Raw genomic sequence first — 23,018 nt, 5'->3', positions numbered from 1 at the left:
GTCAGTGATGGTGTGGGGTGCCATGTCAGCTGCTGGTGTTGGTCCACTGTGTTTCATCAAGGGCAGGGTCAATGCAGCTAGCTATCAGGAGATTTTGGAGCACTTCATGCTTCCATCGGCTGAAATGCTTTATGGAGATGAAGATTTCATTTTTCAGCACGACCTGGCACCTGCTCACAGTGCCAAAACCACTGGTAAATGGTTTACTAACCATGGTATTACTGTGCTCAATTGGCCTGCCAACTCTCCTGACCTGAACCCCATAGAGAATCTGTGGGATATTGTGAAGAGAAAGTTGAGAGACGCAAGACCCAACACTCTGGATGAGCTTAAGGCCGCTATTGAAGCATCCTGGGCCTCCATAACATCTCAGCAGTGTCACAGGCTGATTGCCTCCATGCCACGCCGCATTGAAGCAGTCATTTCTGCCAAAGGATTCCCGACCAAGTATTGAGCGCATAACTGAACATTATTATTTGATGGTTTTTTTGTTTGTTATTAAAAAACACTTTTATTTGATTGGATGGGTGAAATATGCTAATTTATTGAGACAGGTTTTTTGGGTTATCAGGAGTTGTATGCCAAAATCATCAGTATTAAAACAATAAAAGACCTGACAAATTTCAGTTGGTGGATAATGAATCTATAATATATGAAAGTTTAATTGTAATCATTACATTATGGTAAATAATGAAATTTAACACTATATGCTAATTTTTTGAGAAGGACCTGTATATATATATATATATATATATATATATATATATATATATATATATATATATTCTGCAGTAGAAAGTTGTGCAAAGACATTGGGACTTTTGGAAATTTCACGCCAGTCCTGGCCAACTCCACAAAAGTAGGTGGAGCATGGGTGGGATAGGGCATGGAGACATCCACCTAATAAATTCATCAAAAAATGTGCCATTACTTATGCCAGAAATGCTATGAAAGTCACACGGAGGCACACGCCAGCTTCGGTGAGACGTTCTTAATTAGTTTTGCCCGACCATGCCTACAGGTGCTCCAAATGAACATAAAAACAAGCATCAAAATGTTCATCAAGTAAAGAAAAAGCAAATCAATGTAAAACACTCTTATCTTCTTTCATACTTATCTTTTTCATATTGTAGATATAAACCAGCATCAATGTTTTATTCCTTGGTCTTCATTCAGGAATAATTATTAGCTGTAATACACATTGGAAACAATACTGATAATCTTCTTTACAATGGAACTCACTAGATGTTCAAGGAAATGGAAGCTTTTGTTGATGTAATTGCTGGGGTCCAGCAGCAGATGTGAAGGCATCAGATATTAACTGGTCGATTCATCAAAGTGTTTCTGGCTTAAATCACTTTGAAAGCTATATATATTGTTTTTTTTTCACCATTCCTGACATATATATATATATATATATATATATATATATATATATATATATATATAAAACTACAGCTCTCCTATGGGTGTGCAGATATGCATTGTTCCCCGTTTGTATTTTGATAATTGTAGAATGACCTATTGCCCTATGAAGAGGGTCACAATTCTCTAGATCAGTTGGGATTTGTAATAAAAAGTTAACCTTGATATACTTAGATCTTTTCTTTCGATTCACAAGATACAGTATGTAGCTATGTAACATGAATATGTGACATTGAATATGAAATATCTGCATTATTATTCACTACAATAAATTATTTTCATTATAGGAAGAATCTTCAATGTTTTTCCAGTTTGGGCCCTCGATTGAACAACAGGCGTCTGTAATGCTTAACATCATGGAGGAATATGACTGGTACATTTTCTCCATTGTTACTACCTACTTCCCTGGATACCAAGACTTCGAGACTAAGGTGCGGAGCACCATTGAAAATAGCTTTGTAGGTTGGGAACTAGAAGAAGTTATACATCTGGATATGTCCTTAGATGACAATGACTCTAAGATCCAAAACCAACTTAAGAAGCTCCAGAGTCCTGTCATCATGCTGTATTGCACAAAAGAAGAAGCCACCTATATATTTGAAGTGGCCCATTCAGTGGGATTGACTGGTTATGGCTACACATGGATTGTACCCAGCTTGGTGGCTGGAGACACTGACACTGTGCCAGTTGAATTCCCTATAGGACTTATCTCTGTGTCCTATGATGAGTGGGACTATGACCTTCCTGCTCGAGTGAGAGACGGGATTGCTATAATCACCACTGCAGCTTCTACCATGTTGTCCGAGCACAAGTCCATTCCACAGTCCAAGAGCAGCTGCTACAACATTCAGGAGAGTAGACACGACGATGCTCATGTGCTAAACAGGTAAGCTTTTGAAGCATGACATCTTGTATAATGGCGTTTAAAAAAATATAATGGAAAGACTGAAAAATCATTGTCCGAAGTGCTGTTGAAATGAAAACTGTGGCAAATATCTATTCTACATACACGTGTTACAGTATATTAGGCAAAGTGAACCAAAATCTTCAACGAGGACCCAACACCTCCTGGAAAATGTCCCCATAATCAAAGAGACCAAAATATTAAATCTTTCTCAAAAATATAGAATACTGTGCAAAAGTTTTAGGTAGATGTGGGAAAAAATGCTGTGCACAGAATGCTTTCAGAAGTAGAAGTGTTAAAAGTTTAATTTTTATCAATTATCAAAATGCAAAGTGAATGAACAAAAGTGAAATCTAAATCACATCAATATTTGGTGGCACCATTCTTAGCTTTCAATAGAGCATCAAATATTCTAGGTACACTTGCACAGTTTTTAAAAGAACTCTACAGAAAGGTGGTTCCAAACATCTTGGATACGTATCCACAGATCTTCTGTGTATGAGGCTTGTGCAAATCCTTCTATATCTTCATGTAATCCCAGACAAACTTGATGATGTTGAGATCTTAGCTATGTGTAGGCCATATTACTTCCAGGACTCCCTGTTCTTCTTTACGTTGAAGATTGCTCCTAATGGTATTTGTGGAATGTTTGGGGTCATTGTCCTGCTGAAGAACGAATTTGAAGCCAATCAGTTGCCTCTCTCGTGGTATTATATGATGGATAATTATCTGCCTGTATTTTTTAAAATAGAGGACACCAATTTATGGAAATGCAGCCCCAAACTTGCAATAGCCCTCCACCATGCTTGATTGTTGCCTGCAGATATTCATTATTGTACCACTCTAAAGCCCTTTAGCAAACAAACTGCCTTCTGTTAATTAGTTATAAGGGGGCACCACGGACTGTGGGATACCACCAGGATCTATACAATAATGGACATGTACAGAGAAATCTGCCTTCTGTTAAAACCAAATATTTAAACATTTTTACTCATTGGTTAAAGATGTAAGAATCCGAACAGTAATGGTTGGTGTCTGTACCGAACACCTATTGCTCGGGCACAGACCCTGAACATGGAATGCACCAAGAAGTCCATGTTACTGTTTGAGAACGGCTCCCCGAATACCGGGTGTTCATGATGTTATGTGCATGACAGCGTGACAAACACTGCCTCTGATCGGCGCTAAAATAAAAAATAATTGCCGCCGATCAGAGAGTCGCAGTTCCCATGCTGTCAAATGACAGCATAAGCCCACAGCTGTGATAAGAGGTAAAAGGTTTACATTTGGTCACTGGGGTCAGCTAATGTGCCTACTCCTGCTGCCACTAATAACAGCGAGAGCAGGCGGCTGATGGGAGTATTCATCAGCCGGGGACTGTGCTTTTAATAAATAATAATAAGAAAAATATGGCATGGGTTTCCCTGTATTTTTGAAAATCAGCCAGGCAAAACTGACAGCTGCTGGCTGCAACCATCAGGTGTCAGTTTTAGCAAGGTTGGTTATCAAAAACAGAGGGGTCCTCATGCTTTTTATTTTAATTATTGAAATAAATAATTTAAAAAAACAGCATGTGGTCCCCCTGATTTTTGACAACCAGCCAAGCTAAAGCAGACAACTGGGTCTGGTATTCTCACACTGGAAAGGGTCCATGGATATTACCTCCCCTAGCCTAAAAATAGCAGCCTACAGACACCCATAAAAGGTGCATCTATTAAATGGCGGTGGCGATGGCAAGAGGGGTTCATATTTGTGGGGTTGATGTCGCCATTGTATTGTCTGATGACATCAAGCCCACAGCTTAGTAATGGAGAGCTGTCTATAAAAATGCCTATCCATTACTAATCCTATAGTTATATTGTAAGTAAACACACAACCAGGAAAAGGGCCTTTATTTGAAACTAGCTGAAGAGCCCGGCGTTGCCTGGGCATAGTAAATATCTGTGGTTAGTTATAGCACGTAACTTCTCTTATTTTCCCATTACGCCTCTCATTTTCCCAATCACATCTTTAATTTTCCCCCTCACATCTCTCATTTTCTCCCTCACACCTCTCATTTTCTCCCTCACGCCCCTCATTCCCGCCTAACACTTGTCATTTCGACCTCACATCTGTCATTTTCTGATCACTACACTATTTTCCCTCACTCCTCTCATTTTGCACTCACACCTTTTCATTTTCACCTCACACCTCTCATTTTCACCTCAGTACAGGTCCTTCTCAAAAAATTAGCATATAGTGTTAAATTTCATTATTTACCATGATGTAATGATTACAATTAAACTTTCATATATTATAGATTCATTATCCACCAACTGAAATTTGTCAGGTCTTTTATTGTTTTAATACTGATGATTTTGGCATACAACTCCTGATAACCCAAAAAACCTGTCTCAATAAATTAGCATATTTCACCCATCCAATCAAATAAAAGTGTTTTTTAATAACAAACAAAAAAACCATCAAATAATAATGTTCAGTTATGCACTCAATACTTGGTCGGGAATCCTTTGGCAGAAATGACTGCTTCAATGCGGCGTGGCATGGAGGCAATCAGCCTGTGACACTGCTGAGATGTTATGGAGGCCCAGGATGCTTCAATAGCGGCCTTAAGCTCATCCAGAGTGTTGGGTCTTGCGTCTCTCAACTTTCTCTTCACAATATCCCACAGATTCTCTATGGGGTTCAGGTCAGGAGAGTTGGCAGGCCAATTGAGCACAGTAATACCATGGTCAGTAAACCATTTACCAGTGGTTTTGGCACTGTGAGCAGGTGCCAGGTCGTGCTGAAAAATGAAATCTTCATCTCCATAAAGCATTTCAGCCGATGGAAGCATGAAGTGCTCCAAAATCTCCTGATAGCTAGCTGCATTGACCCTGCCCTTGATGAAACACAGTGGACCAACACCAGCAGCTGACATGGCACCCCACACCATCACTGACTGTGGGTACTTGACACTGGATTTCAGGCATTTTGGCATTTCCTTCTCCCCAGTCTTCCTCCAGACTCTGGCACCTTGATTTCCGAATGACATGCAACATTTGCTTTCATCAGAAAAAAGTACTTGGGACCACTTAGCAACATTCCAGTGCTGCTTCTCTGTAGCCCAGGTCAGGCGCCTCTGCCGCTGTTTATGGTTCAAAAGTGGCTTTACCTGGGGAATGCGGCACCTGTAGCCCATTTCCTGCACACGCCTGTGCACGGTGGCTCTGGATGTTTCCACTTCTCCACAATCTTCCTCAGGGTCCGGTCTCCTCTTCTCGTTGTACAGCGTTTTCTGCCACATTGTTTCCTTCCAACAGACTTACCATTGAGGTGCCTTGATACAGCACTCTGGGAACAGCCTATTTGTTGAGAAATTTCTTTCTGGGTCTTACCCTCTTGCTTGAGGGTGTCAATGATGGCCTTCTTGACATCTGTCAGGTCGCTAGTCTTACCCATGATGGGGGTTTTGAGTAATGAACCAGGCAGGGAGTTTATAAAAGCCTCAGGTATCTTTTGCATGTGTTTAGAGTTAATTAGTTGATTCAGAAGATTAGGGTAATAGGTCGTTTAGAGAACCTTTTCTTGATATGCTAATTTATTGAGACAGGTTTTTTGGGTTATCAGGAGTTGTATGCCAAAATCATCAGTATTAAAACAATAAAAGACCTGACAAATTTCAGTTGGTGGATAATGAATCTATAATATATGAAAGTTTAATTGTAATCATTACATTATGGTAAATAATGAAATTTAACACTATATGCTAATTTTTTGAGAAGGACCTGTATATACATGTTTGTCATCTCCCTTATATATAGTATACACCTATATGTCATCTCCTGTATATAGTATATACCTGTATGTCATCTCCCCTGTATATAGTATATACCTGCTGTGTGTCATCTCCCCTGTATATAGTATATACCTGTATGTCATCTCCTCCTATATATAGTATACACCTGTATGTCATCTCCTCCTATATATAGTATATACCTGTATGTCATCTCCTTCTATATATAGTATATACCTGTATGTCATCTCCTCCTGTATATAGTATATACCTGTGTGTCATCTCCCCTGTGTATAGTATATATCTGTGTGTCATCTCCTCCTGTATATAGTATATACCTGTATGTCATCTTCTATATATAGCATATACCTGTATGTCATCTCCTCCTGTATATAGTATATACCTGTAGGTAATCTGCTCCTGTATATAGTATATACCTGTGTGTCATCTCCTCCTGTATATAGTATATACCTGTATGTCATCTCCTCCTGTATATAGTATGTACCTGTATGTCATCTCCTCCTTTATATAGTATATACCTGTGTGTCATCTCTCCTGTATATAGTATATATCTGTGTGTCATCTCCCCTGTATATAGTATATACCTGTGTGATCTCCTGTATTAGACCTCGTTAACACGTTATTTGCTCAGTATTTTTACCTCAGTATTTGTAAGATAAATTGGCAGCCTGATAAATCCCTAGCCAACAGGAAGCCCTCCCCCTGGCAGTATATATTAGCTCACACATACACATAATAGACAGGTCATGTGACTGACAGCTGCCGTATTTCCTATATGGTACATTTGTTGCTCTTGTAGTTTGTCTGCTTATTAATCAGAATTTTATTTTTGAAGGCTAATACCAGACTTGTGTGTGTTTTAGGGCGAGTTTCGTTTGTCAAGTTGTGTGTTGAGTTGTGTGTGGCGACATGCATGTAGCAACTTTTGTGAGATGAGTTTTGTGTGGCAACATGCGTGTAGCAACTTTTTGTGTGTCGAGTTTTGCGCATGGCGAGTTTTGCGCGTGGTGAGTTTTATGTCTGGTGCCTTTTGAGTATGTGCAAGTTTTGTGTGAGGCAACTTTTGCATGTGTAGCAAATTTTGTGCATATGGCAATTTTTCCGCATGTGCAAGTTTTGCGTGTGGCGAGTTTTCCATGAGGTGAGTTTTGCACTTGTGGCGAGTTTTGCGTGAGCCTATTTTTTGCATGTGGCGAGTTTTGCGCGTGGTGAGTTTTAAGCGGCGACTTTTGTGTTTCGACTTTTATGTGGCGAGGTTGGCGTATGTGTGGTGAAATGTGTGCTGAGGGTGGTATATGTGTTCAAGCACGTGGTAGTGTGTGGCTCATTTTGTGTGTGTGTTCATATCCCCGTGTGGTGAGTATTCCATGTCGGGGTCCTACCTTAGCAACTGTACGGTATATACTCTTTGGCGCCATCGCTCTCACTCTTTAAGTCCCACTTGTTCACATCTGGCAGCTGTCAATTTGCCTCCAACACTTTTCCTTTCACTTTTCCCCATTATGTAGATATGGGAAAAATAGTTTGGTGAATTGGAAAGCGCGGAGTTAAAATTCCACCTCACAACATAGCCTATGACGCGCTCAGGGTCCAGACGTGTGACTGTGCAAAATTTTGTTTCTGTAGCTGCGACGCCTCCAACACTTTTCCTTTCACTTTTTTCTCATTATGTAGATAGGGGCAAAATTATTTGGTGAATTGGAACGCGCGGGGTTAAAATTTCACCTCACAACGTAGCCTATGACGCTCTCAGGGTCCAGATGTGTGACTGTGCAAAATTTTGTTGCTGTAGCTGTGACGCTTCCAACACTTTTCCTTTCACTTTTTTCCCCATTATGTAGATAGGGGCAAAATTGTTTGGTGAATTGGAATGCGCGGGGTTAAAATTTCACCTCACAACGTAGCCTATGACGCTCTCAGGGTCCAGACGTGTGACTGTGCAAAATTTTGTTGCTGTAGCTGTGACGCTTCCAACACTTTTCCTTTCACTTTTTTCCCCATTATGTAGATAGGGGCAAAATGGTTTGGTGAATTGGAACGCGCGGGGTTAAAATTTCACCTCACAACATAGCCTATGAGTCTGACGCTCTCGGGGTCCAGACGTGTGACTGTGCAAAATTTTGTGGCTGTAGCTGCGATGGTGCAGATGCCAATCCCGGACATACACACACACACACATACACACATTCAGCTTTATATAGTAGACTATATAAAGCTGAATGTGTGTGTGTGTGTGTATGTGTGTGTGTATGTCCGGGATTGGCATCTGCACCGTCGCAGCTACAGCCACAACAACATAGGCTATGTTGTGAGGCGAAATTTTAACCCCGCGCATTCCAATTCACCAAACAATTTTGCCCCTATCTACATAATGGGGAAAAAGTGAAATGAAAAGTGTTGGAAGCGTCGCAGCTACAGCCACAAAATTTTGCACAGTCACACGTCTGGACCCTGAGAGCGTCATAGGCTACGTTGTGAGGTGAAATTTTAACCCCGCGCTTTCCAATTCACCAAACAATTTTGCCCCTATCTACATAATGGGGAAAAAAGTAAAAGGAAAAGTGTTGGAGGCGTCGCAGCTACAGAAACAAAATTTTGCACAGTCACACGTCTGGACCCTGAGAGCGTCATAGGCTACGTTGTGAGGTGAAATTTTAACCCCGCGCTTTCCAATTCACCAAACAATTTTGCCCCTGTCTACATAATGGGAAAAAATGAAAGGAAAAGTGTAGGAGGCAAATTGACAGCTGCCAGATGTGAACAAGGGGGACTTAAAGAATGAGAGCGATGGCGCCAAAGAGTATATACCGTACAGTTGCTAAGGTGGGGCCCCAACATGGGATACTCACCACACACGGGGATATGAACACACACAAAATGCGCCACACACTACCACGTGCTTGAACACATATTACCCTCAGCACAGATTTCATCACACATACACCAACCTCGCCACATAAAAGTCGAAACACAAAAGTCGCCACTCAAAACTCACCACGCGCATACTATATACAGGAGGAGATGACACACAGGTATATACTATATACAGGAGGAGATGACATACAGGTATATACTATATATAGAAGGAGATGACATACAGGTATATACTATATATAGAAGGAGATGACATACAGGTATATACTATATACAGGGGAGATGACACACAGCAGGTATATTCTATATACAGGGGAGATGACATACAGGTATATACTATATACAGGAGATGACATACAGGTGTATACTATATATAAGGGAGATGACCAACATGTATATACTGAGGTGAAAATGAAAAGGTGTGAGTGCAAAATGAGAGGAGTGAGGGAAAATAGTGGAGTGATCGGAAAATGACAGATGTGAGGTCGAAATGACGAGTGTTAGGGGGGAATGAGAGGAGTGAGGGAGAAAATGAGAGGTGTAAGGGAGAAAATGAGAGATATGAGGGGGAAAATGAAAGATGTGATTGGGAAAATGAGAGGCGTGATGGGAAAATAAGAGAAGTGAGGTGCTATAACTAACCACAGATATTTACTATGCCCAGGCAACGCCGGGCTCTTCAGCTAGTAGATAATAAAAAACCACTCTTTTTGTTTGTTATTTAAAAATAACAAACACAGTTATACTCACCTAACACCCATTCCATTGAAGCCCTCGTCTCCTGTAATAAAACAAAATAATAAACAACCATTTCCGTTACCTGTCCTTCATTCTGTCCCACGCCGTAATCCATGTCTGGGGATAAACAGTTTTCAACCTGGACGGTGCCAAGTTGCGACCGTCCAGACTGAGAACCACTGGAGAATGAGCTGCTGGGAGCGCAGCATCAGTGAATAGCAGTGATGTCATGGAGGTTATCGCCGGTCACTGATTACTTATTTTTTTTATAGCTCTTTAAAACATATGTGCTAAAAATTAAAACCCTGAAATCTGCCTGATCATGAATGAGGCAAATGACTCGGTCTTGAACTGGTTAATGACATGTATTGCTTTGCTTTGCTGCCCCTTCCTGGCTCCATCTTTTTTATGTGGTCATTTGCTACCTGCTGTTTGAACGTGTGCATGCTTCTTGTGGGGGTGTGGAGGCATCTTGGGCAGCGTAATCTACCGGCTTTGTGTCACGCCACGTTGCCTCGTGTCTTATGTGCTCTGGTTGACGCCCTTTGTGATGTCCTTCCTCTGCTTCCATTATATTATGGCTTGCCATTTATTAATGACAGCTCTTTTTACAATATACTGGCCTGGGACATACAGTGTTAGAGCCCTTTGCTGGTGTTGCACCGTTCCCTGATGAAGTCTTGTGCTGAAATACGTGTCGGGGACTGGCGTGATTCCATCAGGAGGACACAGATACTCTTTGCCGATAATTTCTTGCTATATTTATGACTTGGGTAACTCTTTGATTCCTCTTGAGTGAACATATAGATCTGTGGTTTCAGGATGGCCATTGTGTCTGTTACTATTTGATGTGCTGTGCTTTGTCCATCATCTATGGTCATGTAACCCCTAGATCACCATTGTACTCTGATAGTCTCAGTAAATTGTCCGTGGTACTTTTGTAACAATGTAGTTATTTAATGTTATACATTTCTATACATGTTTATTATGTACTGTCTCCTCCTGCTTGTTCTGATGCACCTTCCACTGTGCTATACCTTTTTTTAACCTCTTTGTTACTCACATATATGTCATTAAATAACTTCATTTAGAGGATGTAGTATTGGTATTCTGTGCAAGGAGGAACTAGAGGAGGACTGCCAGAGTGCCACAAAATGACCTCCAATGAGCTACTGGTGGGCATGTTTATGACAAAACTATCCGAGCCACACTCCATAAAGATGACATGAGGGCCTGATGTTCTTTATCAGGACCTGTGCTCAGCACTCAGCACCATGCAGATTTTTTGATATTCACCAAAGAACAAAAGATTTGACTGATCTCTTAAAGCCACCATGTTCTTTTCACAGGAGAGTATGTTCACATAGAGCAGGTGACAGGTGGAAAAGAGTCTGGAGACATCATGTGAATACATCATCATCATCCAGCATAACTGGTTTCCTGGTGGGTCAGTGATGGTCTACTTCCTGTTAGGATCCCAGGATGAAATTCTCAAAGCCATTGTCAGACCTAATGTTGGTGCTGGTTCCTCCTGGTGCAGAACAGTGTCCAGCCACGTGTGGCTAGAGGCAGCACTTAGATTGATTGTTTCTCAAGTTCCCTGATCTCCTCGGACACAATCCACCATCTCTTCAGTAGGCCCAGATTTTGTTAGGAGTACATGAAGGCAAGTAGGGGATATAAACACTACATTATAAGCTTCTGTCATGAAATTCCCACAAATTAGATCTGCCCGTGATTTCATTTTTTCTTTCACTGGGATTTTCAAGTGATTAGTAATCCAGACCTGAGTTGATTGGTAATTTTGTTTTTCATTGACAGTTTCGAAGGTTGTTATCAATGAATGACACAATTTGTATCAGTAAGGGATTTCAGCTTGAAACTTTCAACTTCATCGAGCTTCGATGATCGATTTATGTATTCCCTTATGTGACCGTAGAGTTGTGAATCCTCACAGCGAGCAGTGGGCACAGTGTCAGGTTTCTCCAGTGCTGTCACCGGGAGCAGGTGGTCATGTAAGTTGCATACTTGTGGTCTCGCGCCCTCCAGGTCTCGGCGCCAGTACTAGAGAATCCTGACACTATGCACACTGCTCGCTGGGAGGATTCACAAGTGTGCAGTCACATAAAGTGGCTGTAGACTTGAGTCCCGAGTCTGGACAATATCTTTAATTATAGCTATCATTAAGGGTGGACACACTCGAAATGCGAAGGCTCTGCTTATGATCGTGGCACATGTTTTTTAACTATGATTTGATAACGGAATGGACATTTTACACCAGGTGCTGGAATTTTATCAACTTTTTAATTACGTTACTACAATCTGCAACTATTTAATTGTATTCTATTGCAACAATTCTTAAAGGGGTAATTTTAGCTATGCCAGAAGCATTCAATGAACTATGCAGGTATACTCTGGTAATCTCAAAACTCTGGTCAAGAGTGTTCAAAATTTGATCTAAATTAACGTATTCTGTTACATTGTGGTAAATTATGGAAAATGTCAACTCAGATGCACAGGCCATTTTTATAGTTGGATTAATGTGCTTTTCCAAACAAATGATGGACGTGCAGTTTATCGAGGCAATGTCTCCAGCGGAGCTGATGTAATGAAATGCTTTTCCTGCAAGTGTGTGTGGTGTGAGAAGTCTGTACACAGCTGCTCAGCCATCCTGACCCTGCACCTTGTCATCCAGCCCTATTTAGTGACATTTCCACGGTGTATCCCAGGGGAAACCCTCTTGTCTTGTTTGCTGTTTGTTTTCACAATGTATTTCTCCCAGTGGACCTCTTCTCCCTCTGGTGTGACGGTTCACACTGTTGCCATAATGTCTCTTGTCCGCCAACAGAGAATTTAACATTGTTGATGGTTCTTGCTCAAAACTGATATTTTTTATCATATCTATAAATTGTTTTTCAATCATGTAAAATAGTTTATAAATGACGAATTATACAATCTTTATAAGTGAACTATAAAATCCATGGAGCGCACCCTACACAGAGGATAGCGGCACTAAGCTTGTAAAATAATTGATAAATGGATAAATATATTGGATTCCAAATATTTATGATTGGCGTGATAACTGGTTGTATTCTCATGTAAATCATTGGAAGCGGTTGAGGCAAAACTATGGAGAAAAAAGAGAAAAAAAACCCATTTGCTTTAAGTTTCCAATTGAAAGTTAGCGATGAGCGAACGAGCTCAGATAACGACATGTTATCTCAGCGTGCTTGGGTGTTATCCGAGTAACTTGAACATGCTCGGATAGTGTATTCGAGTCTTTGTGGCTGCATGATTCCTGGCTGTTAGACAGCCGCAACACGTGGGGATTGCCTGTGTGTTAGACTCATGCAGCCACGGGGACTGGAACATACTATCCGAGCGCGACCAAGATGCTCAGATAACACCCAAGTCTTAGTCTTAGTCTGAGTCTTACCAGAGGAGCCCTCACTGCCAGTCCTGATGCATTGGGACATTTGGGAGCTCCACCCACTAGCCTGGTTTTGCCTGAAATGAGAAATGACCTGAACACATGTAAGTGTTAATTTCTCATTTAACCCCTGTTATTTTTATAATTACCTTGTACATATTTTCAATTGTCTCATATTGTAACATCTTTTATACCTGTTTATAAACACTGCCTTAATCTTTAATAGAGTAAAATATTTAAAATACTAGATTCATTCTCCTGTTCTAAAACGTACCCCAAGTCTTCTGAAGGGAATTACGCTACTGTTTTGGGTTAGCTTCAGACCTGTTTAATTGAAGCTGGTGGCAGCATACCGTGTGCGGTGCCTTTGGGAGTCGTTGTAGCGACTGCGGCGTTGATAATAATTGTTCCTGCCTGAGTGGAAGTAGTTAAATCGCCTCGCTGCAGCGTGCCCACTAGCCAGTACATAGCAGGCAGCCTTTCTGGTGACTAATTACCCTAGGTGCAGCACCGAATCTGACCTGAGGGTAAGGGGGGCGCCAGAGAGCTGCAAGTTCAAGCGGAACTGTAAAGCGGGATATACATAAATCCCTGCAGTTCGTGGTATATTGAAGAGCAGTGGGATAACTAAAATAAGCCCCTGCTGTAAACTAAGAGGTCAATGGCCTTGTGTGTGTTTTCATCACATTGTAGCAGTAGAGGGATAACTAAGATAAGCCCCCTGCACATGTGATAGCCGTCTGTTGGCCTAAAGTCACCCCGATCCGTGACGTAGGGGTGACGGTCACGGGGGAATTGTGACATATTGACATATATTTCTTTCCTGTATCAGATAACACCCAAGAATTCTCGGATTACATGTTATCTGAACACGTTCGCTCATCATTAATTATAGTGCCATTCATTGGAAATATCCTCAGCCATGACAATATTGGTCAACAGGACGTTAACAAAGTGCCACCACACAATGCATTCTATTTTTATCATTTTTAATCCCACAGACACTTTCTTTTCTTATGCAGCGTTGTCTCAACTCACATGTAAAGACTTTTTCCCAAAATAAAGATAAATTCTTATTAGAATTGCCAAACAGCTTCTGTCTGTGAGACGTCTGTGGCATTTTTTGGCGCATTAGGTAAAATAAAACCATCGACTTCCCATGTTTGTTTGGAAGCATTGATTTGTGTTGTAATCAGTAAGGATAACTAGGTGCAGGAGCAGGAAAACTGAACTTCTTACAGTCAACAATAGATAAAAAATGGGGCTGGGCTGTGCAAATAACATAGGAAAAACAACACACAGGTGATAATGTCAGCCATTTATCTCTGCAGCCGCGCAGCGCTCTGCTGCCAGACAGGGCTCCTCTCACCTCTGGCATCCAGGTATTTGTCCCCATGGTTCCAGTAAGGGCTCTAACATGTAGCTGAACCCATACTTTAAGCCCTTCATATATCCTTGCTCCCCTGATGAGTTTTCCGCTACTGTTGGAGCGAAACCCGTCAGGAGAGAAATGAAGGAGTCCTGGGCAGGACGGAAGACTTCACAACAGGGAGTTGACTAGTGCCTAAGTAGTAATCATCCCCTCTTGGCCATGGACCCCATACTAGGTGAGATAAAAACCTTTTTTATTCGACACTGCACTTTGTTCTTGTGTTGTTCTTCCTATGTCATTTGTAAAGCCCCGGCCCCATTTTTAACTATTGTTAACTACTAAAAGTTAGGTTTTCCTACTCCTACACATATTTATCCTTGTTGATTACATCATCGATGTTCGGACACCCTTTCAGTAATTTGCTAGTATGATAAGCATTGATTTATCCAGAAGTAACTACACACATATTATACATCATTGACAGGACATATATCAAGGTTATATTCTTATGACAGGCATCACAGATACATTCCCTGCCACTACATGTGAATACTCAGTGATGTAGCTATAATACTCTGTAGCCATTTTTAAAGGGCATCTATCAGTAGCATCACCCCTCCTCAGCCACCTATATGGGGCTGTAGGTCATACGTAGCTGAATAACATGGCACCTTGATATCTGCAATCTGATGTTTTATTCCAGAGAAATCCACGTTTTTCTTATATGTAAATGAGCTGGAAGCTGAGAGGAATCTGCAGATGTGTCAGGTATAACCACGCACAGCTCTGCAGTGAGGTCAGGAGAGCAGAGAGCGGCCATCACACATCACGCTGGTAATCATTACATTCAGGGGCTTCCCACAAAATTAGAATATCATCAAAAAGTTAATTTATTTCAGTTTTTCCATAAAAAAAACTGAAACTCATATATTATATAGAGTCTTAACAAACCGAGAGATCTATTTCATGTTAATGTTGATGATCTATGTTAATGTTGATGATTATGGCTTACAGTCAATGAAAACCCAGGGGTGTGTGCGGAGTTATACAGAGCTCAGCATTCTGAGCACTGCTACATATACTACAGAAAAAAACAGGAACTTTATCAAAACTGCAGCAAGCAGCCAAGTAAGTGACATGTCGCTGGAATCAGGGTATCTGCCCCTACATCATGCAGCTCTCAGATTACATAGTAAAAACCTGGTGAAAGATTCATTTCAAATTAATTGCATGTTATAGTAGATGCCACAATGTGGTTCTTTCATGTATTGTGCCGTATCATAAATGTGTCCCCAACTCCTATATTTCTGTAAATATTTCTATATATGTGATACTTTTCCTCACACTTCCACTTTATGTCTGGCTATGCGGATAACTATTTATTTGCAGCATAATGAAACACAGCATTGTATGAAAACAATCAATTAGACTTTTCAAGATTGATTTTTATGGAACTGGATTGGCTGTAAAAGTCTCACTATGGAAACTGGTCTCCATAGGAATAATTCCTGGAAACGCCCATAAACTGGTCCAAGGCCGCCCCACTAATCGGGGGCTTGAAGTTGTCTATCACTTGGCTTGGTTACGCGATCTGTTTCCATGACGATGTGACTTTGTGCGAGCTTTTATGTAATGTTGCTAAACATTATTCTGTGCATTCAGCTATTTCTGCAATAAGTCATTTTCTCCATGAGTGGCCACCAATCTGCCGCCATACCAACCTATAGCTCGACTTCCCTGCCTGTAGGTTCTCCATGATCATGATTGTCGCGGGGCTCGATGGAGAAAGTGTACAATGTGATGAGCGAAAAAAGGTGAAAATTGCTGTATAGAATGGATGCCCTATAATCAGGAGACTTTATGGCTGCGCTCTTTGTCCTTGCAGAGCATGTTCCCATTCAGCACCAGGGAGAGCGGAGCGCTCAGTGCATGGAGAGCGCCTGCTGGGCGGCGGAGGCTTTATTATTCCAGCACCATGGACAGCAGCTGCCGGCCTCCCATGTGGGAGCTACAAATGGCTATGATTAAACTTTACATTTTCTACCAGATCATGTCCCTATTATAGAGGATAGAACTGTGGATTCTGTATCTGAACGGAACATCCACTGTTACACTGGCAGAGCTGTTCATAATAGCATTATACTCACGGCAATCGTCTCGAAGTAGTATTAAACCGACATCAATTTTACGTTACCTACATATAAATTATTAGAGAAAACTGACATATTACTTTCCCCCCTTCAAAAAAAAAAGTATAAAATGACAATTTGACAATTTAGGAAAAATGAATAAATCAAGTTCACGATGTAAATGATATAACCAGAAATAAATCAGTATGTTGTGAAATTATGATATAGTAATATTAGAAATCAAAATACCAATTTGCGGAGAATTGATTTCGAATTGAATTTCCTTAAATTCACAATTTCATGCGAGTTCAAATCTTTTTGAGATTCAATTCACAGTTCACATTAAAAAAAAGCCTTGTCCGGTATCATTCCCCACAATGCTGAAGCATCAGAGAGCGGGCTCATGTCATGTTTTGCTGCCCCATAATGTCCTGCAGATATGACATTTTACAGATTACCACACCTTGCACAGTGTGGGTCAGCACCAGCGTCATCACCAATCAGAGGGTCCCAGTGGAGCACAGATTGTACAGCAGAGTCATCTTCCATTTCCAGGTCACTGGAGAAATCTCTCTTCTGTAGAATGTAAGCTCTGTGGTGAGATACAGTGGAACCTGCTGACCATGAGAGCCTACACTCTACAGGTGAGAAAGAGAGAGTGTAAGCTCCTATGGTCAGCAGAGTCTTCTCTCTCTCCTGTAGAGTATAAGCTCTTATGGTCAGCAGAGTCTTCTCTCTCTCCTGTAGAGTATAAGCTCTTATGTTCAGTGGAGTCTTCTCTCTCTCTTCTGTAGAGTGTAAGCTCTTATGGTCAGCAGAGTCTTCTCTCTCTTCTGTAGAGTGTAAGCTCTTATGGTCAGCGGAGTCTTCTTTCTCTCCTTTAGAGTATAAGCTCTTATGTTCAGTGGAGTCTTCTCTCTCTCTTCTGTAGAGTGTAAGCTCTTATGGTCAGCGGAGTCTTCTTTCTCTCCTGTAGAGTGTAAGCTCTTTTGGTCAGCGGAGTCTTCTCTCTATCCTGTAGAGTGTAAGCTCTTATTGTCAGCGTTGTCCTCTCTCCTGTAGAGTGTAAGCTCTTATGGTCAGCGAAATCTTCTCTCTCTTCTGTAGAGTGTAAGCTCTTATTGTCAGCGTGGTCCCCTCTCTCTTCTGTAGAGTATAAGCTCTTATGGTCAGCGTGGTCCTCTCTCCTGTAGAGTGTAAGCTCTTATGGTCAGCGTGGTCCTCTCTCTCTCCTGTTGAGTGTAAGCTCTTATGGTCAGCATGGTCCTCTCTCTCTCTTCTGTAGAGTGTAAGCTCTTATGGTCAGCGTGGTCCTCTCTCTCTCTTCTGTAGAGTGTAAGCTCTTATTGTCAGCGTGGAACTCTCTCCAGAAGAGTATAAGCAATAATTGTAAGCGGAGTCTTCTCTCTCTCCTGTAGAGTGTAAGCTCTTATGATCAACGGAGTCTTCTCTCTCTCCTGTAGAGTGTAAGCTCTTATGATTAGCGGAGTCTTCTCCCTCTATCCTGTAGAGTGTAAGCTCTTATTGTCAGCGGAGTCTTCTCTCTCTTCTGTAGAGTGTAAGCTCTTATTGTCAGTGGAGTCTTCTCTCTCTCTTGTAGAGTGTAAGCTCTTATGGTCAGCGTGGTCCTCCCTCTGTACTGTAGAGTGTAAGCTCTTATGTTCAGCAGAGTCTTCTTTCTCTCCTGTAGAGTGTAAGCTCTTTTGTTCAGCGGAGTCTTCTCTCTATCCTGTAGAGTGTAAGCTCTTATTGTCAGCGGAGTCTTCTCTCTCTTCTGTAGAGTGTAAGCTCTTATTGTCAGTGGAGTCTTCTCTCTCTCTTGTAGAGTGTAAGCTCTTATGGTCAGCGTGGTCCTCCCTCTGTCCTGTAGAGTGTAAGCTCTTATGTTCAGCAGAGTCTTCTTTCTCTCCTGTAGAGTGTAAGCTCTTTTGGTCAGCGGAGTCTTCTCTCTATCCTGTAGAGTGTAAGCTCTTATTGTCAGTGTTGTCCTCTCTCCTGTAGATTGTAAGCTCTTATGGTCAGCGAAGTCTTCTCTCTCTTCTGTAGAGTGTAAGCTCTTATTGTCAGCGTGGTCCCCTCTCTCTTCTGTAGAGTGTAAGCTCTTATGGTCAGCGTGGTCCTCTCTCCTGTAGAGTGTAAGCTCTTATGGTCAGCGTGGTCCTCTCTCTCTCCTGTACAGTGTAAGCTCTTATGGTCAGCGAAGTCTTCTCTCTCTTCTGTAGAGTGTAAGCTCTTATGGTCAATGTGCTCCTCTCTCCTGTAGAGTATAAGCTCTTATGGTCAGCATGGTCCTCTCTCTCTCTTTCTCTCCTGTAGAGTGTGAGCTCTTATGGTCAGCGTGGTCCTCTCTCTCTCTTCTGTAGAGTGTAAGCTCTTATGGTCAGCGTGGTCCTCTCTCCTGTAGAGTGTAAGCTCTTATAGTCAGCGTGGTCCTCTCTCTCTCCTGTTGAGTGTAAGCTCTTAAGGTCAGCGTGGTCCTCTCTCTCTCTTCTGTAGAGTGTAAGCTCTTATGGTCAGCGTGGTCCTCTCTCTCTCTTCTGTAGAGTGTAAGCTCTTATTGTCAGCGTGGAACTCTCTCCAGAAGAGTATAAACTCTTATTGTAAGCGGAGTCTTCTCTCTCTCCTGTAGAGTGTAAGCTCTTATGATCAACGGAGTTTTCTCTCTCTCCTGTGGATTGTAAGGTCTTATGATCAGCGGAGTCTTCTCTCTATCCTGTAGAGTGTAAGCTCTTATTGTCAGCGGAGTCTTCTCTCTCTCCTGTAGAGTGTAAGCTCTTATAATCAGCGGAGTCTTCTCTCTATCCTGTAGAGTGTAAGCTCTTATTGTCAGCGGAGTCTTCTCTCTCTTCTGTAGAGTGTAAGCTCTTATGGTCAGCGGAGTCTTCTCTCTCTATCCTGTAGAGTGTAAGCTCTTATGATCAGCGGAGTCTTCTCTCTCCTGTAGAGTGTAAGCTCTTATTGTCAGCGGAGTCTTCTCTCTCTTCTGTAGAGTGTAAGCTCTTATGGTCAGCGGAGTCTTCTCTCTCTATCCTGTAGAGTGTAAGCTCTTATTGTCAGCGGAGTCTTCTCTCTCTTCTGTAGAGTGTAAGCTCTTATTGTCAGTGGAGTCTTCTCTCTCTTGTAGAGTGCAAGCTCTTATGGTCAGCGTGGTCCTCCTTCTGCCCTGTAGAGTGTAAGCTCTTATGTTCAGCAGAGTCTTCTTTCTCTCCTGTAGAGTGTAAGCTCTTATGGTCAGCGTGGTCCTCTCTCTCTCTTCTGCAGAGTGTAAGCTCTTATTGTCAGTGGAGTCTTCTCTCTCTCTTGTAGAGTGTAAGATCTTATGGTCAGCGGAGTCTTCTCTCTCTCCTGTAGAGTGTAAGCTCTTATGGTCAGCGAAGTCTTCTCTCTCTCTTGTAGAGTGTAAGCTCTTATTGTCAGTGGAGTCTTCTCTCTCTCGTAGAGTGTAAGATCTTATGGTCAGCGGAGTCTTCTCTCTCTCCTGTAGAGTGTAAGCTCTTATGGTCAGCGAAGTCTTCTCTCTCTCTTGTAGAGTGTAAGCTCTTATTGTCAGTGGAGTCTTCTCTCTCTCTTGTAGAGTGTAAGATCTTATGGTCAGCGGAGTCATCTCTCTCTCCTGTAGAGTGTAAGCTCTTATGGTCAGCGAAGTCTTCTCTCTCCTGTAGAGTGTAAGCTCTTATGGTCAGCAGAGTCCTCTCTCTTCTGTAGAGTGTAAGCTCTTATGGTCAGCGTGGTCCTCTCTCCTGTAGAGTGTAAGCTCTTATAGTCAGCGTGGTCCTCTCTCTCTCTTCTGTAGAGTGTAAGCTCTTATGGTCAGCGTGGTCCTCTCTCCTGTAGAGTGTAAGCTCTTATGGTCAGCAGAGTCCTCTCTCTTCTGTAGAGTGTGAGCTCTTATAGTCAGCGTGGTCTTCTCTCTCTCTTCTGTAGAGTGTAAGCTCTTATGGTCAGCGTGGTCCTCTCTCCTGTAGAGTGTAAGCTCTTATAGTCAGCGTGGTCCTCTCTCTCTCCTGTTGAGTGTAAGCTCTTATGGTCAGCGTGGTCCTCTCTCCTGTAGAGTGTAAACTCTTATAGTCAGCGTGGTTCTCTCTCTCTCCTGTTGAGTGTAAGCTCTTATGGTCAGCGTGGTCCTCTCTCTCTCTTCTGTAGAGTGTAAGCTCTTATGGTCAGCGTGGTCCTCTCTCTCTCTTCTGTAGAGTGTAAGCTCTTATTGTCAGCGTGGAACTCTCTCCAGAAGAGTATAAACTCTTATTGTAAGCGGAGTCTTCTCTCTCTCCTGTAGAGTGTAAGCTCTTATGATCAACAGAGTCTTCTCTCTCTCCTGTGGATTGTAAGCTCTTATGATCAGCGGAGTCTTCTCTCTATCCTGTAGAGTGTAAGCTCTTATTGTCAGCGGAGTCTTCTCTCTCTCCTGTAGAGTGAAAGCTCTTATGATCAGTGGAGTCTTCTCTCTCTCCTGTAGAGTGTAAGCTCTTATTGTCAGCGGTGTCTTCTCTCTCTTCTGTAGAGTGTAAGCTCTTATGGTCAGCGGAGTCTTCTCTCTATCCTGTAGAGTGTAAGCTCTTATTGTCAGCGGAGTCTTCTCTCTCTTCTGTAGAGTGTAAGCTCTTATTGTCAGTGGAGTCTTCTCTCTCTCTTGTAGAGTGCAAGCTCTTATGGTCAGCGTGGTCCTCCCTCTGCCCTGTAGAGTGTAAGCTCTTATGTTCAGCAGAGTCTTCTTTCTCTCCTGTAGAGTGTAAGCTCTTATGGTCAGCATGGTCCTCTCTCTCTTTTCTGTAGAGTGTAAGCTCTTATGTCAGCGTGGTCCTCTCTCTCTTTTCTGTAGAGTGTAAGCTCTTATTGTCAGTGGAGTCTTCTCTCTCTCTTGTAGAGTGTAAGATCTTATGGTCAGCGGAGTCTTCTCTCTCTCCTGTAGAGTGTAAGCTCTTATGGTCAGCGAAGTCTTCTCTCTCTCCTGTAGAGTGTAAGCTCTTATTGTCAGCGGAGTCTTCTCTCTCTTCTGGAGAGTGTAAGCTCTTATTGTCAGTGGAGTCTTCTCTCTCTCTTGTAGAGTGTAAGATCTTATGGTCAGCGGAGTCTTCTCTCTCTCCTGTAGAGTGTAAGCTCTTATGGTCAGCGAAGTCTTCTCTCTCTCTTGTAGAGTGTAAGCTCTTATTGTCAGTGGAGTCTTCTCTCTCTCGTAGAGTGTAAGATCTTATGGTCAGCGGAGTCTTCTCTCTCTCCTGTAGAGTGTAAGCTCTTATGGTCAGCGAAGTCTTCTCTCTCTCTTGTAGAGTGTAAGCTCTTATTGTCAGTGGAGTCTTCTCTCTCTCTTGTAGAGTGTAAGATCTTATGGTCAGCGGAGTCATCTCTCTCTCCTGTAGAGTGTAAGCTCTTATGGTCAGCGAAGTCTTCTCTCTCCTGTAGAGTGTAAGCTCTTATGGTCAGCAGAGTCCTCTCTCTTCTGTAGAGTGTAAGCTCTTATGGTCAGCGTGGTCCTCTCTCCTGTAGAGTGTAAGCTCTTATAGTCAGCGTGGTCCTCTCTCTCTCTTCTGTAGAGTGTAAGCTCTTATGGTCAGCGTGGTCCTCTCTCCTGTAGAGTGTAAGCTCTTATGGTCAGCAGAGTCCTCTCTCTTCTGTAGAGTGTGAGCTCTTATAGTCAGCGTGGTCTTCTCTCTCTCTTCTGTAGAGTGTAAGCTCTTATGGTCAGCGTGGTCCTCTCTCCTGTAGAGTGTAAGCTCTTATAGTCAGCGTGGTCCTCTCTCTCTCCTGTTGAGTGTAAGCTCTTATGGTCAGCGTGGTCCTCTCTCCTGTAGAGTGTAAACTCTTATAGTCAGCGTGGTTCTCTCTCTCTCCTGTTGAGTGTAAGCTCTTATGGTCAGCGTGGTCCTCTCTCTCTCTTCTGTAGAGTGTAAGCTCTTATGGTCAGCGTGGTCCTCTCTCTCTCTTCTGTAGAGTGTAAGCTCTTATTGTCAGCGTGGAACTCTCTCCAGAAGAGTATAAACTCTTATTGTAAGCGGAGTCTTCTCTCTCTCCTGTAGAGTGTAAGCTCTTATGATCAACAGAGTCTTCTCTCTCTCCTGTGGATTGTAAGCTCTTATGATCAGCGGAGTCTTCTCTATATCCTGTAGAGTGTAAGCTCTTATTGTCAGCGGAGTCTTCTCTCTCTCCTGTAGAGTGAAAGCTCTTATGATCAGTGGAGTCTTCTCTCTCTCCTGTAGAGTGTAAGCTCTTATTGTCAGCGGTGTCTTCTCTCTCTTCTGTAGAGTGTAAGCTCTTATGGTCAGCGGAGTCTTCTCTCTATCCTGTAGAGTGTAAGCTCTTATTGTCAGCGGAGTCTTCTCTCTCTTCTGTAGAGTGTAAGCTCTTATTGTCAG

At 42.3% G+C, this 23,018-nt stretch overlaps 1 protein-coding gene across 1 annotated transcript in view; it reads left to right on the top strand.

Annotated features, from left to right (window-relative positions):
* GRIN2B (glutamate ionotropic receptor NMDA type subunit 2B) overlaps positions 1–23,018 on the top strand; it is a 939,810-nt gene that overhangs the window by 447,039 nt on the left and 469,753 nt on the right. The window contains exon 4 of the mRNA XM_069737061.1: positions 1,713–2,311. Within this exon, the coding sequence (XP_069593162.1) occupies positions 1,713–2,311 (599 nt within the window). The remainder of the gene's footprint in view (positions 1–1,712; positions 2,312–23,018) is intronic.

Source organism: Ranitomeya imitator, chromosome 8, assembly GCF_032444005.1.
Source record: "Ranitomeya imitator isolate aRanImi1 chromosome 8, aRanImi1.pri, whole genome shotgun sequence".
Lineage (NCBI taxonomy): Eukaryota > Metazoa > Chordata > Amphibia > Anura > Dendrobatidae > Ranitomeya > Ranitomeya imitator.
Note: the sequence above shows the minus strand (reverse complement) of the source record. Positions and strands in the feature narration are given on the sequence as shown.